The sequence below is a fragment of the Rhinolophus hipposideros genome, assembly GCF_964194185.1.
Source record: "Rhinolophus hipposideros genome assembly, chromosome: 16".
Classification (NCBI taxonomy): Eukaryota; Metazoa; Chordata; class Mammalia; order Chiroptera; family Rhinolophidae; genus Rhinolophus; species Rhinolophus hipposideros.
In genome coordinates this window covers 5,072,346-5,088,482 of record NC_138062.1, presented here as the reverse complement: position 1 = coordinate 5,088,482, position 16,137 = coordinate 5,072,346, and the positions used below count along the sequence as shown (strand labels likewise).

At 38.9% G+C, this 16,137-nt stretch overlaps 1 protein-coding gene across 2 annotated transcripts in view; it reads right to left on the bottom strand.

The window, feature by feature from the left end:
* ADAD1 (adenosine deaminase domain containing 1) overlaps nt 1–15,589 on the bottom strand; it is a gene marked incomplete at its 3' end in the record, with an annotated part of 31,024 nt that extends 15,435 nt beyond the window's left edge. The window contains exons 1-6 of one of the 2 annotated variants that reach the window (XM_081076290.1): nt 15,436–15,589; nt 14,463–14,651; nt 11,974–12,141; nt 9,134–9,202; nt 5,517–5,642; nt 1,726–1,849 (exon numbers count right to left, since the gene is read on the bottom strand). In XM_081076290.1, coding sequence (XP_080932416.1) covers nt 1,726–1,849; nt 5,517–5,642; nt 9,134–9,202; nt 11,974–12,141; nt 14,463–14,651; nt 15,436–15,553 — 794 coding nt within the window. In that variant the 5' untranslated portion in view covers nt 15,554–15,589. The remainder of the gene's footprint in view (nt 1–1,725; nt 1,850–5,516; nt 5,643–9,133; nt 9,203–11,973; nt 12,142–14,462; nt 14,652–15,435) is intronic. The other variant, XM_081076291.1, reaches the window with a different exon arrangement.
* Between the last annotated feature and the right edge of the window lie 548 nt (nt 15,590–16,137).

The following is a 16,137-nucleotide window of genomic DNA, read 5'->3' as shown; positions in this document are numbered from 1 at the left end:
ATCTTAATGAGCATCATATTCCTAGGTGTCATGAGCAATGTGCCTGTTCTGTCAGAAGTTCTGATACTGACAAGAACTCCTAAAATACTCTGAGCCTTCTTTAATGAAGTCCCTTTGAGGCGTCCTCAGGCTCACGGAGCCCCATCTGCCCCGTGACTTGCCTGAAATCACCAGTTCTTGACCACTCCACTCCCATCTCACATTTGAGTCCTCAACTCTCATCTCCTGCAAAAGATGTGCTTCCCTACTCATTCTTCCCTTTTCTTTCTCAGACAATCCTCCTCCCACCCTGCCTCCTGGTAAAGTGTCAGTTGGCTGCCTCACTTCTGTTTCCCCTTCCCTGCCAAGACAGACAGACAGACAGACAACAGCCGTTCCTGCTCCTTAGCGGTTCTGAAGACAAAACCACAAGAGCACAGAAAGGATACGGTGACGATCGTTGGCTGCATTAAGAACTACAGCAGACCTCCTGAAAGGCACTACTAATCAAATCAGGGACAAATACTATTTTGCTTATTAAAAAAAAATCATGATGCTTTTAATCCTATCATCAGAAATATGTACATCATAAAAAATGTAAGCACCAGTCTACAACAGTGCCAAGCACGGGAAGAAATAAACCTACAAGAGGTTATCTTTAAAGAGGTCAAATAATTGAATAAGCACCAAGGAGGACAGTAGGACAATGAGTTGCATTAGCTTCATGGACTTGTCCCAAACCTCCCTTCTAAGGTTATAGGATTCTTTCCTTATTATTACAGATACATACTTAAGTTTTTCAGGTAAAGTAGTATGTCTAAATTTGTTTTAAAATACTCCAGCCAAGAAAACACCACCAACAAAAAGTGAGGGTGCATAGATTAGATAAGAACGGAAGAATGTTCATAACTAGATATGCTGATAATGGATATTGGTATCAGAATGGCATCAGAATGCTGATAACTGAGTGACAAAATTCATTATCCTATTCACTCACAAGTGACAACTTATGACAACTTGTGAGTATGTGAAAATTTCCACTAAAAGTTTTATAAAAAGTAAGTTCAATGGGGTAAGAGAACCAAAAACTGGGATACTGAGGGAGGTAGCACCCATTTCCCACGTCTCATGTTTTCATGGGAAGGGCCTTGCAGAGTAACATTCCCAACTGTTCTCTCCATCTGCTGTTCAATCCCGCATGGAGCAAAGCGACAGATGAGTTTGGATAAAGAGAAACTAGGTAGGCTCACCTCAGCCTTTTCCTTCTCTTTGAGATCTGCCAGCATGAAAGTCACCTTATGTGCACTGGGCTACATGGTAAACTTCGCACAGACCTCATGGGTGGAAACCCATCGGTTTCTGGTGCTGCCTTTGGACAAACATGGCTAATTCAGGGAGAAGTATTACCTAGCCTATCTGGTGCAGAGCTGAAGCTATGCTCTCCAATTACTTTCATCGGTAATAAAGATGGTAATTTTATCTAAAAAAGGTTGTAGGACTCTTAAAACCTGATTCGTAAGATATTGATAATAAATCCACTAAAATCCAGACTACACACTGCAGTTCCTACGGTAAGGTTTCCAAAAGTGACATGGAAATAACAGATGGCCTGGATACGTAAGAGACTGTCACATCGTTGGCTCCAAGATCAGTAAAACTGCATTTGTAAATAAAGGCACGTATATGTAGTTCCTCTGAGCTGAGAGCATTAATAATCGGTGGCATTAAACAGACGTGTGGCCTTACCTAAGGAGAGATCTTCTTGCTGTGACGGCGGCGTGCGCGTCGTGCAACACCCTGCCATCCGGCTTAATGCCCTGGCTGTAATTGTATTCCCCTGTGCCGATGGCTACGACTTCGTACCGTCCAGCTGAAAAGAAAGTTAATAGTAGCAGCTTATTCTGACCCCTTCCCTATGGTCAACCATTTTAAAGTTAGTAAAATATACTGACCAAAAAGATGGAAAAATAATTCTACAATTTCATCAAATAAGAGTTTGATTCTAAGAAGCAAAAATTCTTAAATACTTCAGGAATATCTCAATTAAAAAGGCAGATGTTTACACTTATGATACTTCATTTATATTTTTACTACAAGTAGAATCACCAGATAGACTTGGTTTTCAAATATGCATTTGATTTCTTTACATCTTCATTTATTTGGCTGCTAAGAGCCTTCATTTGCCATTTTACTTCTGTACGGAAAAAATTATATATAATGCCTCTAATTTTTCTTAATCCAAACTCTCCACAAACCAAATTATAGTTTCTTCCTTTGTACTACTGTAACTGCTTTTTTGAAGAAACTAGCACCTTACGTTTTTTCCAATAGTTTTCTCCATTTACTTATCACTATGTCCTATTTGAGATTTCCTTGAAACTACACTCGGAAGAGAAACAATTTTCTCCTTTCACCTCCTAACTATGCGGTCTTTCTACAGCCTAATCACTAGCTCACTGCACTTTTTCTGTAAATATTCTCCTCTGAATATCTTGCTCATTCTTTTATTTCACTGTTGACGAGTTCATAAAATTTTTAGTCTTAGTCTTTCAAAGTTCAGCTTCACATTTGCAACAACCTAAAGGACTTTCATTAACTCAACAAAAATTATTGAGGTCCCACAAGTACCCGGCAGACACTAGGAGTGAAATGTTAAGCAGGCACGCTCCCATGATGCTTCTGATAGGAGAGGCACAAAAAAGACTAAACAAACCACAAACTGTGATAAGGCCTTGAAGGAAAAACTATGGCGCTAATGGAAAGCATAAGGGGGGTCGGGGGGGTTTCCTCATGCAGACTAGTTGCAGAATCCCTACGAAACTGCAATTTAAGTTTCAGGATGAGGACAAAGCGGCACAAGTTGTGAGGTAAAGGGTATTTCAGTGAAAAGAAATAGCTTGTGTGGACCCTGGTTTGAGATCAGTATAGGTGCTTCAGAAAGAGGCGGGGGGCTTGGGATGAAGGGAATGAATTACGACGAGGTTAGAGAAAGAGGCATCAGAAACCACACTAAGAAGCTGTGGCTTTTACCCAGGAACTGTGGCAAAGCTACTAAAGGTAGGGAGAAGGCACACTGGGTTACCTTTTAGGATCACTTCTCTACGGGGGAATGTCGTACATGGGTCCAAGGAGCTGAGTTAGGGGCCCATTAGTCCAGGTAAGAGATGATGAGTGAAGTCTCAAATGATGGTTAAATGGAAAAGCATGATCAGAGAGTTTGGGGACGTAATCAAAAGGACTTAGACATAAATTGTAGGGTATTAGGGAAAAGGATAAATCATGGATGATTTAAGATTTTTAGTCTGTCTGAGCCACTGGGTGAATGCCATTTACTGAGATGGAAAAAGCTAGAGGAGTAGATGGGAAAAATAAAGTTCCATTATCTCTAGTGCAGCTGCTTCAGCAAGGGTGGGAGTGGGGGTGGTAAGAGGGAATTATAGTGTCAATGTAAGTTCTGACTTACAAAGGACAATGGTGTAGCTAATTCAGCTTCTTCCTCAACTTTGTAACTTGACCTCCAAAGTCTCATGAAGATTTTAAAGTCTGATAATGCAGGAAAAAGGGGATAACCAAAAGAAGGAATTCACTGAGCTGGGAGAAGGAATGGAAATCAAAATGTAAGTGGACGGGCTAGTCTTTAGGAGAGAGCCTTCCTCCACTTTTACTGCAGAGAAGATGGACACAAGTGCAGGAAAGCACAGAGATTTGGTGGCAGAGGACAGAAGGAAGTTAGGATTTGTCAAACTTCTTACCCAATTAAAATGATGAGGCAAGGCCATTCATTGACAGCAAGGATGGGAGAGAGTTGTGGGAGGTTTAAGAACCAAGGAAAAGTACGAAATGGCCACCCCAGGGACTGTGTGACTAACCTTACTGGAGACAGGCTGGTTGGGCAGTACCCATCAGGGGTTTCTCATAATCCATCTGACGTGTGTATCGATTGTGTGAGTTACTCCAGGAATGTGTACTTGATTTTACTCAGGCTTTCCCCACCCCATTCACAAGCATGTTTCTAAAGCCAGATTTATTATTCTCACCCATGCCCTTCTCCACACAACTTCACATCAGCTTCCAGATTCCCGTATGTATGGAAACACCATTTTCCTATGAAACTGTGACATGATGTTATTTTCTAAACGTATTTTCTCTCTTCCTTTTCATGGCTATCTCAGCTCTAACGTTGGTACTCCAACACAGCCATCTTAGCTGTGAGTTCCTAATTCAGATTCCATGCCTGTAATATTTTTAAAATTGTTTGTTGTCCATTATTGCTTAACCGTCAATTATCCTAATCATCACAAATATAAATTAAGCTCTTACTAAACACCAAGTACTATGCAAAATACTTTACATAATCATATTGAATCCTAACAACTCTATGAAGTAGAGGTTATTATTGCCATTTTTCAGAAACGAGAAGAAAATTGAAGCAGGGAGAGAAGTATTTAACTTGCCCAAAGTGATTTAAGGAGGAGAGCTGAGTCTGACGCTAATGTTTCCGACAAGGATGGTACATTATCAATCCCTGTTCAAAAATCTCTCACTGCTTAGTATCAACCTCACTAAATCCATCGTTTGACTGGTTGTATAATCCATAATCTGGTAATATTTTATCAACATAATTACATTTTGTATTCCTCCCGATTATATACTTTTCTACACTACAAAGTTCTCTCTCTCCCATAAACAATTTTCTCACTGCTGCTCTCTTCCCTTAGGTCTTTCTCTAAGACTGTCTTCTTTTCCTCTATTTATCCAAACCTCACTAACCCTTCAAGTTCCATCCTCTATTTATCCAAACCTCACTAACCCTTCAAGTTCCATCCAGCTTAAGTCTCATCTGTTACCAGATTTTAACCCTATAGGTTCTCTCCAATCTATGAACTCTCATGCATTTTTGGATTACAGAAAACAATTTTTAACTTGTATCTTAGACTTTCAACAGTATCTTCTCTTCCCACCTAGATCTTAAAACTCCTTAAGAATAGGAACCAAATCTCATATTGTTTTTATATAATCTTTAATATCTTATTCAGAGATGAACATGAAATTCAAGTTCTTTTAAGTAGTGATCAATCTAGATTATTAAAGAGTAAATAGAAAATAAACCGTAGTTGGAATCACAATATCCAGTAGAAAAATCAAAGGTTCATGATTTTTCCTATTTTAATCTTTTCTTACTTGAAAATGAAAAAAATATGTTACTTTTTATAGAGTACTTCTCAATGTTTGCTATAATGGGGATTCGATTTCAGGTTGGTAGTGGTTCCAACAGAGTTATTATTGAAAATGTTAGGCGTTTTGCCATTCTGTAGTTCTCTATTGGTTCTTGGTCGGTATACTTTATCCCTACCTTTGAGAACCTTTGTGTTTAATGACCCGTACCTAGTAGAAAAGGCCACTTCAAATTAATCAAACAACATTATCAACAGGGGCAAAGATAGTTAATTAAAATACTACTATACAGTACGGTTAAGATCATTAAGATATTTAATAGTTTTTCTACAAACTAACACATCCCAAATATTTGGACTTACCTCTTTCAATTATAAAAGCAGCCAGTGAATTGCTACATTTCAGATATTCTGAATGATTACAAATTAGTTGATTAAATGTTTCTTTAACAATCTGTGAAATCTTTGCATACTGTGTGTGTCTCCCTTCTAGAAAAAACAAATGCATTAGGAATTTGAACATTGTGCTTTCTCCCAGGGGCCTGCATTATTTCTATTATAATCTCACAATTGAATGAGTTAATAATTTATCAAGATATGTAAGCAAGTTTATAACTTTGCCATGATTGGGATTTTAAAGTATTCAATTCTAAACACAAGTTATTGAGCTTTAAAGATAACTTCTTGTAAAAAATACTACATATTACAAAATTACTGACTTAAATTTGATGAAATATCCTGAATTCATAAAGAACACTAAACAATTCTGCATTGTACAGGAGTGTCCCACACTGCCAGACAACCGACACCTCATTGAATGCCAGCAGTCTTCCCCAATCACTGTGATAATCAGTAAAACTCACTCGTCCCTAGACACCTGACATAGTTCCAAGTCCCCACTAAAAATGTTCCAAACTTTGAAAGGGTTAAAGATAGTTTTAAGTAACTAGGGTTACTATAGAACACTTTATAAGGACGGATATACATCAGAAGTCACCCACTGATTTTTACACAAACATGACAGAGTTTGAAGTGTGGGGCAGGCCGTGGCCACCTGCTGCGCTGCACACAGATGCTGTGGATCCCTGGTGAAGAGCCACTGTTCCAGAGACGGAGTGGTTGCAGCATCACTTAACAGCGCATTTCTGGACATTCTGCTGTGAACCACAGCTAGTTCCTGAGGTTTCAAGTGGTTCACAGGCTATGCAACTTTTTCAGAGCAGAAAAGCGATGAAACCGTTTTGCTCTCACGCAGCGGATATATATGAAATATGTAATTCATCATCATTGTCACAGAAGTTCTTTATATCTGCTTCATAATTACTACATTAAAAGGCGCACAATCAATAGAAGTCCGATGTTAGCACCTCAGCTAATAGTCTGCACACAACTCAGTTCACGCAATCCATTTACATGTTTTGTTAATATTTGTTAAACTTGCAACTTTTCTTTGTTAATATTGTCAATGCTGTCTTCTTGGCAAAACCAGATAAAGTCACATTATCAAAGAGTGAAAGGACAGTCCCAAAGTCAACGACAACATGAAGCTCTGGGGGAAAACATGATGACCTACTGGCTACGTTCTCTTATGTAATCATAAAGCATAAAATGTGGAGGTGGAGATTATTATTACAACTGCACGTTAGCACATGCTTCCTCAAATCGGTCAAAGCATCATAAGTGGTGTATAAATTAGTTTTGGTCCTTCTGTAGTAAAAATACGAATGAGGAGTACTCAGTAACTTGGCTCCTCTTAGCACCCTAAACTCATGATATAAGAGAAGCAGTATTCAATTTAGTGGTATCTTAAATCCTTTTTTTTCTTTTTTTTACTGAAACAGCAATACAAGAGATATATATTCAGAAGTCTCCCTTTCCAAATGCAACCACTATTACCAGTTTCTTATGAATATTTTTGAAAAACAATCTATAAGTATTTGTCAATTTAAGAAATAAAAGCTGGGGAATGCTAAAACCCACTTTTTGCATTTTCTTGGTATTGGACATCATTCAAGGGTAGGTATTAGTGCTACCTCATTCTTCTTAATGGTTCTGTAGAATAAATGTACTCTACTACAATTTATTTAATCCTGTCCTATACAGTTATTTTGTTATGAGATAGAATAGAAAAATATGCTGCAATTAGTACTGACAGAACAAGAATTATGTGTTTGGCAAGAGAATGTTTCACTGTATATTAAAAAGATTCGATATCAAAGAACGTTATTTAACGATGTACCAAAATATCTCTTGATCTTAACTGAGTGTTGAAAGAACTAATCAATATTGTGAAAATAATCAAATCTTAGTTACTAACTGTATTTTTTATTAGCATGTGTGTGAATGAAAAGGAGCAAGTGAAATATTGTCCCCGCAAATGTGTGCTGGCTACTGAGGAAATAAAATGTTCTTACAAATTATTGGAAATGAAGGATGAGATAAACACATGACATACATAAAGCCAATTAACACAATTCTTTGATTTTGAGTTGCTAATTTCAAGTGATCTTCAGTGTCATGAGTAACTTGAATCTACCTTCAGAGCCAAAATATCATTTTTTAATGAAGATACAGTCCAGTTAGAAATATGGCAAAGTAGACAAGCTGGGAAACAGTGACACCCTCTATAACTGGCCCGACAGGAGCTGTTCAGATTTTTGTGGGTGTGAATCTCTTTTCTTCAAAGGCAGTAACATCCAACGCCTGTGTTTACACATAAGCTTGAAGGACGATGTTTGTCCTCCCTTTTCCGACTGACACCTGCCTCCTGCCCTCACCCAGCAAACTGACGCGACTCCCTAAGAGTACTGTTAACCACACATTCTTCCTCCCTCACAGATTCATCTGGTTTCTCAGGGCAACAGTAATCAGCACTATTTGCCAATCACTGACCTGGGATTCTATCTAACTATTCAATGAAAATGTCCACAGAACCTGAAAAGAAAGACTGAAGCTCCTTCCCATATTAAGAGATCACTGCTGCTGGATTGATCCCTCACTGCCCTTCTGTTAATCAATTCTTCTGACTGTTAGGTCAAGTACATAATTAATTATTGGGAGATTTCACCTTTTGAATGTGCTTATTTTCTCTGGTCTGGTCCTTTTACTCCAAGCAAGCACACGAATGTGCAAAGCCTTTATCTGCTTTAGAAAAACAGTAGAAAACCAAGCTTGAATAGGCATAAAAGGTCTCAAATCCTAATCTCCAGATCAAGAAAAGACTTTTCCGTTTTCGTTTCAGTTCTACAAATACTCTCAACATTAAAGTTTGAAGTATTTCTACTATGTAGACAATGTAGAAATTAAGACTAATTTCCTGCCTTTCAGGGGATTTATAATCTAAGGAGAAAAGTATACAATAACCACCATATAATGTTGAATATGATAAAAGTGCTTTAATAAAATAATAGTAGTTACTACCAAGAGTAAACACATACAGTGAGCCAGGCACTGATCTAAGTATTTGATGAGTACACAGATAAATTCATTTAATCCTCATAATAACCCCATGAGGTAACTATTGTTATGGCCATTTTGCAAAAGAAGAAATTAGGTGCATAGAGAAATAACTGGTCCTAGGTCACACAACTAATAAATGCAGTTGTAGTTTTCTTGGACTTGAGTGACAAATAACTAACATTAAAAAAAAAAAGTGAACAGATTATTTGACATGACTGTCCCAGCCATCAAGCACCAGAAAGCCACCGGTTTTCGTTAACGACAAGTCCACCAAGGCAAAGAGTACTCAAAAAAAGCAGTTACCTAAAATTGAGAAAAAAGCCATTTCTTTTTCTCCATTCCTTACTCTAATTTTTAGCAGAGTATGGAAGGAAACTCTTCTCTTTGTAGATGTGTGACAGATTCGAATGATAAAATATTAATGCATGTTTTCATACCTATGCATATTTTTAACTATACATTGTTATAATTTTAATGGGGCTAACTCTCCTAAAAAAGAATACCATAAAGGACTTATCTACCATAATGTACTTTGGAAACATATGCTGGTTCAGATGAAGCAATAGGCTCTGCAGGGATAGGAGGAGGACCTGTAAATAAAACAAAAATAGAAGGAAACATAAACTTCATTGTTACAAAGAGCAGTTACCTTACTATTACATAATGAAACAGCAATCCAAGAATGATTATTTTCTGTATACTTCTGCCAACTCTAGGCCATCAAACATCCATTAGCTAAGTCTTGATAAATGTCTTTGCTATATTGAAACCAATATACAAACACATTTGTGGGTTTCCTAATCTTACGCTACTACAGAGCTTGCTTCGTAATAGATGCACCATTCTGAGAAGCCGTTAAAATGGAACCCTGTTTTAGATGCTCATGAACCATTTTCTATTTACAGTAATACTATACAAAACATTTAAAATTAATATTCTATCAAAATTTAGTAAGTAAAAATTATCATTTTGAATGCTAACATATTAAGAGTGTTTTCTGAGGGAATACTACATTCGAAGTTTTCAAAGCTTTTAGTCCTATTCTTTGCAATGGCTTTGCAAGTTGGTTCCAAAGTTAGGGACTCCAGGAAAAACAAGAAAAGGACAAGATACTAAACCGATGGAACAAAAAAGATCAGGAAAGCTTAAATAAAGAGAAGACAGGAGCAAAAGTTCAACTAAAGTAGGCAGCATCTCTCAAGAGTCATTCACAAAGACAAAGGAAACAGAGAACTGCTACTGCGCACTTCATTTTAAGCAAGATGAGAAACTGGCTGAATATACAGAAATTAGTGAGGAAAGACTGGCAATGTCACGCTGGGGCTCATATTAGGTAAGTATATACTGGCTATTGTTAGATATATGCATTCTGGATTTTAGAGAAGCTGAACTTTAAAAACTCAGAGAAAGATGGATTTTTTTCGCATTTACTCACATGAGTAGGGCTCAATTGGAACAAAAACTAAAGTTACTAAATCCTATTTATCAAGCACAAATAATTTCAATAAATAAAGAAAATGTAACTGTATGAGTTGGTCTACATTTTAAAACACCATATACAAATAGGCAAAATAATCTTGAAAAAGGAAAACAAAGTTGGAAGACTCCCAGTTCCTAAGTTCAAAACTTAATACAAAGCAACAGCAATTAAAACAGTATGGTAATGGACTACAGACAAGAGACACACCTATGGGGTAGAACAGAGAGCCCAGGAAGAGATCCTCACATGTGTACGCAAATGATTCCCCACAAGAAGGCCAAGACCATCCAGCGCAGGAAAGGATAGTCTTTTCAAAAAATGCTAGAAAAACTGGATATTTACATGCAAAAGACTGAAGTTGGGCCCTTACCTAACACTATATACAAAAATCAACTTGATTTGGATCAAAGACCCAAACGTAAGAGCTAAAACTACCAAATTCTTAGAAGAAAACATAGGTGAACTGATTCTGGGTGGTGAACACACAGTGCAATATACAGATGACATATTATAGAAATGTACACTCGAAACCTATGTAATTTTACTAACCAATGTCACCCCAAGAAACTTAATGAAATTTTTTTTAAAGCGTAGGTGAATGCCCTCATACTCTTAGAAGCTCTAGAACAGAAGGGAGCCCTTGATGAAATCCTGCGCACCTGCCAATGAGGCATGGTAAGCAGTTCAACCCATCACAACCTTAGGGTGGGCAGGTGGAAGAAAGCGAATTCAAAAGGAAACCAAAGCAATTAATCTGATATGTCCACTCAACCAAATAATTATAGTGGTACCTCGGTTTTCTAACGTCTCCATTGACGAACATTTTGGATTACGAACGCCGTAAACCCGTAAGTAAATGCTTCGGTTTTCGAACATGACTCAGAAGGCAAACATGTCATACAGCTTCTGCTGAGTGCCAGATCCTGAGGCGTAGCGTCGGCTGTTTTCGAACGTTTCAGAACTCGTGGACTACATTCGAAAACTGAGGTACCACTGTAACCTGAATGGCCACTCATCCAAACTGCCTGGAAGGATTACCTTTATATAATTACTTTTACTAGTGTTCGTATCTGCCAGGTAAAAAATGAAATGTTTTTCTTTTTCAAAGTCGCCTCGTTTATAGGTAACCCAAAATGTAACCTAACATGAAATGAATATTGACAGAAAATACTTACTATGCTAGCATACATAACATGTTAACATATTCCACAAACCAATTAATATCTAATAAGAACTACTATTATTTGATAATGTATTATTCACAAGACACTGCTTAAATGCTTTGCATGCATTACTTATTTAATCCTAACATAATTAGGAGATAGTTACTATCATTGCCACCCCCCCTTTAAATGATGAAACTTAGGCTTAGAGGGGAAGTAACTTGTCTGTACAGGGTCAGTATTTCAAGCTGAGCAATCAAATTCTGGAGTTTACACTCTTAGCATACTCGTATTTGCTATGCTACCTTAGGCCATTATTTTCTCAAGTAACTCTAACATTCCTGAATTTAACATAGGGAAAACAACAAAATTGCATTAAAAACATCTAAGTAATAAATACACAGTGTTACGTGCATAATTAAGAATCCAGTAAATTACAGAGAAAACCAAGTTTCAGGACTGGAACCCACTAACAATCTGAAAAGTTACCAGACAGTTCGGCAATATGTTTCTCTCTTTTGGGGGCAGAAATATACAAGAGCAATTTTAAATACTACCAAATACATCAGCAATCAGACAGCAATGGAAGGAAATTATCGCAATTCTGCTACTTCTAACTTGTAGCTGCCATGTAACTCTTCATTAACATAATTTTTTGAGGCAATTCTTTCTTAAAAATGCTACATTTTACAAATACTTTATAAACAAGAGTATTTACCTGATGTTTCTAAATTTCTTGGTTCAGGCTCATCCAATTGTAGAAGCTCATCAAGAGCTAATTTTGCTGCATTGGATCTAGACTCCTTTTTATTTTGTCCCAGGCCCGTCTTGTACTGAACACCATCCACCACAGCACAAAATGCAAAATACGGTCCCATGACATTACCTAGAAAAAGAACTCAGAGTGAATGCTGCAGGACTTCCCAGTATAATCCTGCCAGAGCTATCTGTTACATAGGAAACCATCCCAGGACAAAAACTGTGGAAAACTCGCTCTCTCAGCCTCTCAGGTTTTTTGTAAGGCCAACACAGGTTACCAGTAAAGCTGGGTGGGCCCCGGACTCGTTCTGAGGAGCCCTTCAAGCAGGCAGGCCGGCTTCAGAGTCAGCATGAGCAGCAGGACCAACTTGAGAGTACAGGCAAAACATGGAGTGATAGAGTCGTGTATAACGCGTGACAATGACAAGCACCCAAAAAGCTATCCAACAACTGAGAGAAAAATGTGGAGCCTGTGGCAACATCTCTCTTCTTTGAAACTTCCATCCCAATGAAGTTGAATTTCTGACCCCTCTAAGTGCCCTGATACTCCTAGAAGCTCCGGAACAGAAGGGAGCCCTTGGTGAAATCCTGCGCACCTGCCAGGGACTCATGCTAAGCAGTTCAACCCATCAAGCCTTAGGGTGGGCAGGTGGAAGAAGGCGAAGTCACAAGAAAACCAAAGCATAAACAAAATAATTAACCTGAATGGCCAGTCATCCAAACTTCCTGGAAGGATTACCTTTACACAATTACTTTTACTAGTGTTCCTATTTGCCTGGTAAAAAATGAAATGGAATCATTTCTTAAATTCACAGGCCAAAGAGTTTTCCAGTTCCAGTTTTACTTATTGGTATTTGGACTTTAGGACACCTCTAGGAAGCTGAAGTGTCCACTCTGGTTATTGATGGCTCCACATAAGCCTCATTATTATTATCTTATCTTCTCACATATTACATTAACTGCTGGTTTGTTGTTGTTGTTTTTGTTTTTTTAAGATGCACATCAAGGTTTTAGAAGCAACTCCTGTTTGCATCTGGGAAAACTGCTTTCCTCCCACCATGTATGACCTCAGTTTCCCAAGTCTTTCCTTCACACTACCTGGGTTCCATTCCCAATTTACTTAACCTGAGAATATTTTGTATGTTTAAGAAGTGGCCCAGACGATTCTTATGTGTGAGATATTACTCATCAAACCTGTTAATAGGTGCTCTGTGTCAGAGTGCCGAGCATTTAAGCTTCATTGTTTATAGCCCAGGTTCTCAAACTTTAGTTTGGATTAAAATCACCTGTAGAGCTCGTTAAACATACTGATACTCTGATATTACCACCAAATCTACTAAATCAGATTTTTCAACTAGTACTATGAACATAAAATGAACACCATTAACAATTGATGGGTTGTTTTTGAGTAGTTTTTGCTCAGATCGATAAAGATCTGCCCTGATCAATTTTTTTTCTTACTGTAACCAGCTGTTTATATTTTCCAATGGCAGTTACACAGATATTAAGCCCAGAGTATTGATCACATGAAGTAATCCAACCTACAGCAACAGGGAAATTCCCTTCTACAGTAAGACCCTAATTCTATCACCTGTTAGTTATTTTTATCCAGAACAACAGACTGGAAACTTGACTTCACTATGACAATCCACTAAAATCTCAAAAGCTTTAATTCTTTGGCAAAAATTCTAACTTTGAGACCCATATTAGCAAAAGTTAGTTATCAGGAAGAGAACATGAAAGAAACCAAACTACTTGAAAATGTGTGTCTGTGTGTGTGTACAGCACATACGTACACACATGTATGTACACACATAAAGATTTTTTTTTAAAGATTGTGATTCTTTGACTCTCATTTTAGGCCTGTCAATGCCTCTTGAGAGCATTTATTCTCTTATCCCTCCACTTTCCTAAAGTTCTTCCTAGTCACTGGTCACAAAATGACTAGGTTCAGAGAACGGAGAAAATAGTCACAGGTCTGCAGACTAGTATTAATCATGTACTGTCTTCATGTCTGATCCTTGAATTTCAGAAGTCAAATTTGACCATAATTTTTGTTAGGCATCAAAATCACAGAATCCTTCTCACAATGTTATGAGGTAATCACAATCCAAATATTTAACATCTCTAAGAAGCATCATTATTCTACAAGTATTTACATCTGACAATAATCCACCAGGCTGATAAGATTTCTGTTGAACTAGCCATATGCAAAAAATTGAAATCCAATAATTATAAAAATTTTGTATATGAGTTGTTTGCAGAGGCTCAAAAGGCTAAATATTAATATAAAAACTTCTGAAGCACACTTGTCAAAAATAGTAGTTATCTAACCCCAACATTACATGAAAGTAGGAAATAATCAAATATAGTACCACTTATATGCTCTGTTTTTAACAGGAAAATATTTTCCAATACTGCAATAACCAGATGCAACTTCGCACTTGCCTGTTGTTACTGTTTCCTTGAGGTCAAGCTGAACCCGCTGCATTTGTGCAAACTGGTGCAAAGCTGACACAGGATTTATCTCTCCACGTTTGTATTTCATTATAAATTCCTTAGGTATTTTTTTTGGAGGAAGGACAGGATTTGAAATAAATGAAAGACCTTTGGAAAACAACGGTTCTGGAAAATTACCTAAAAATAAATGTTTACATTTGTCAATTTGATAACATAAAGAAAATAAGACGAGCAAAACCACTAAATCCTCCCCTAAAATGTAAGATTATCCCTGACACACTTAGTCATACACGTTTCCATTATATACAAGTTCCTACTAAACAGTTTTGGAACAAATGACAAGTGCGCTTTGTCACTGTACGTGTCTTTTGGAGCACTAGGACTATTTTGCAAAGAAGGACTATCACATGCCATTAAGTGGTATCACATAATCCCAGAATTTTAGTGACGTCAAGGTCTTCAGAGGCTCTCTAAGCCATTTTCCCGCACCATGTCACTAAGGCCTAGAACGGAGTGAGACACAGACGCGGGTCTAGAACCTAGTTTCTTGCTTCCCATTGACTATTTTATATTTCCTCTCCTGTGAATTCAACTGAATTTGTAAAGTGTGTTTGTCGCTGCTTCACACTCAACATTGGTCTAAGTGACACGTGGACTACAAACCAGCATCCATCCAATCTCCTCCCTGAAAAGGCAACACAGCCTCTCCTCAAAGTAACAAGACGCACTTAAAAGGGTTGAACAGTGAACGGTAAAAAGGAACCAAGTGACCGGTAAAGGGAAGAACTTGTACCGGCTCCCTCTCCTGTTGGGCGTCCGGTCGGAGGTGCAGGGGAGACGCAGCCACAGATAAATGAACACGCGCCCCAGGCGTCCTTTAAACCGGACATTCCAGAGACCTTCCTGGCCGTCCCAACGTCGTCAAGGACGGAGGTGTTACTGCAAGAGGAGACAGTCGTACCTGTCACCTGGGTCACCTTGGAGGCCATACTCGACACGGTGTGACTCTCTGCGGAATGTGCGGCGGGTGCAGTTACCGTCTGCGCGGGTGGCTGAACCGGCAAGTTCTTCTTCAACATCTGAGCAAAGCTAGGGACGCGGGAGCTCTGACACCAGTCGTTGGCAGGCACCTTCTCCGCTACAAAGCGTAAGAAAATGGGCGGACACTGAGGAAGTGCTAGCTTAACTAAAACCACTCTGAAATAAAAGACAGCCACCTTTTCATAAATGTTCACACACACACACACTCGGGCTAAAACTCCTTTTAACCGATGTCATCACAGCTTTGTGACTCGTTTCCAAAGACACGGGACCCACTTCCGCCCAATCCCTTCCCTACGCACTGCTACAAGAAGGGAAACAAGGGCCAAAGCGGCCCGCCTGTGGGGAAAGCCCTTCGGGGTCGGGGGACTCGACGAGAAGAACTAGTAACAGGAGGCCGGTCGAGGCCCGTTGGCGGCCTCCCGCGGCCGCCCCACTCCCACCCACCAACATCGTCCTTCCTGCCCTGTCCGCTGGCCGCCGTGGGCGGGAAGCTCAGGCCCGGCCGCAGGCCCGGCCTCAGGCCGCGGGGCTCGCTGGGAGACGCCATTGCTTTCTCCTGCCGGCCTCAACCTCTCACTCCGGGCCGCGGTGCGTGAGCGCCACGAGGCCGGCGCTGCGC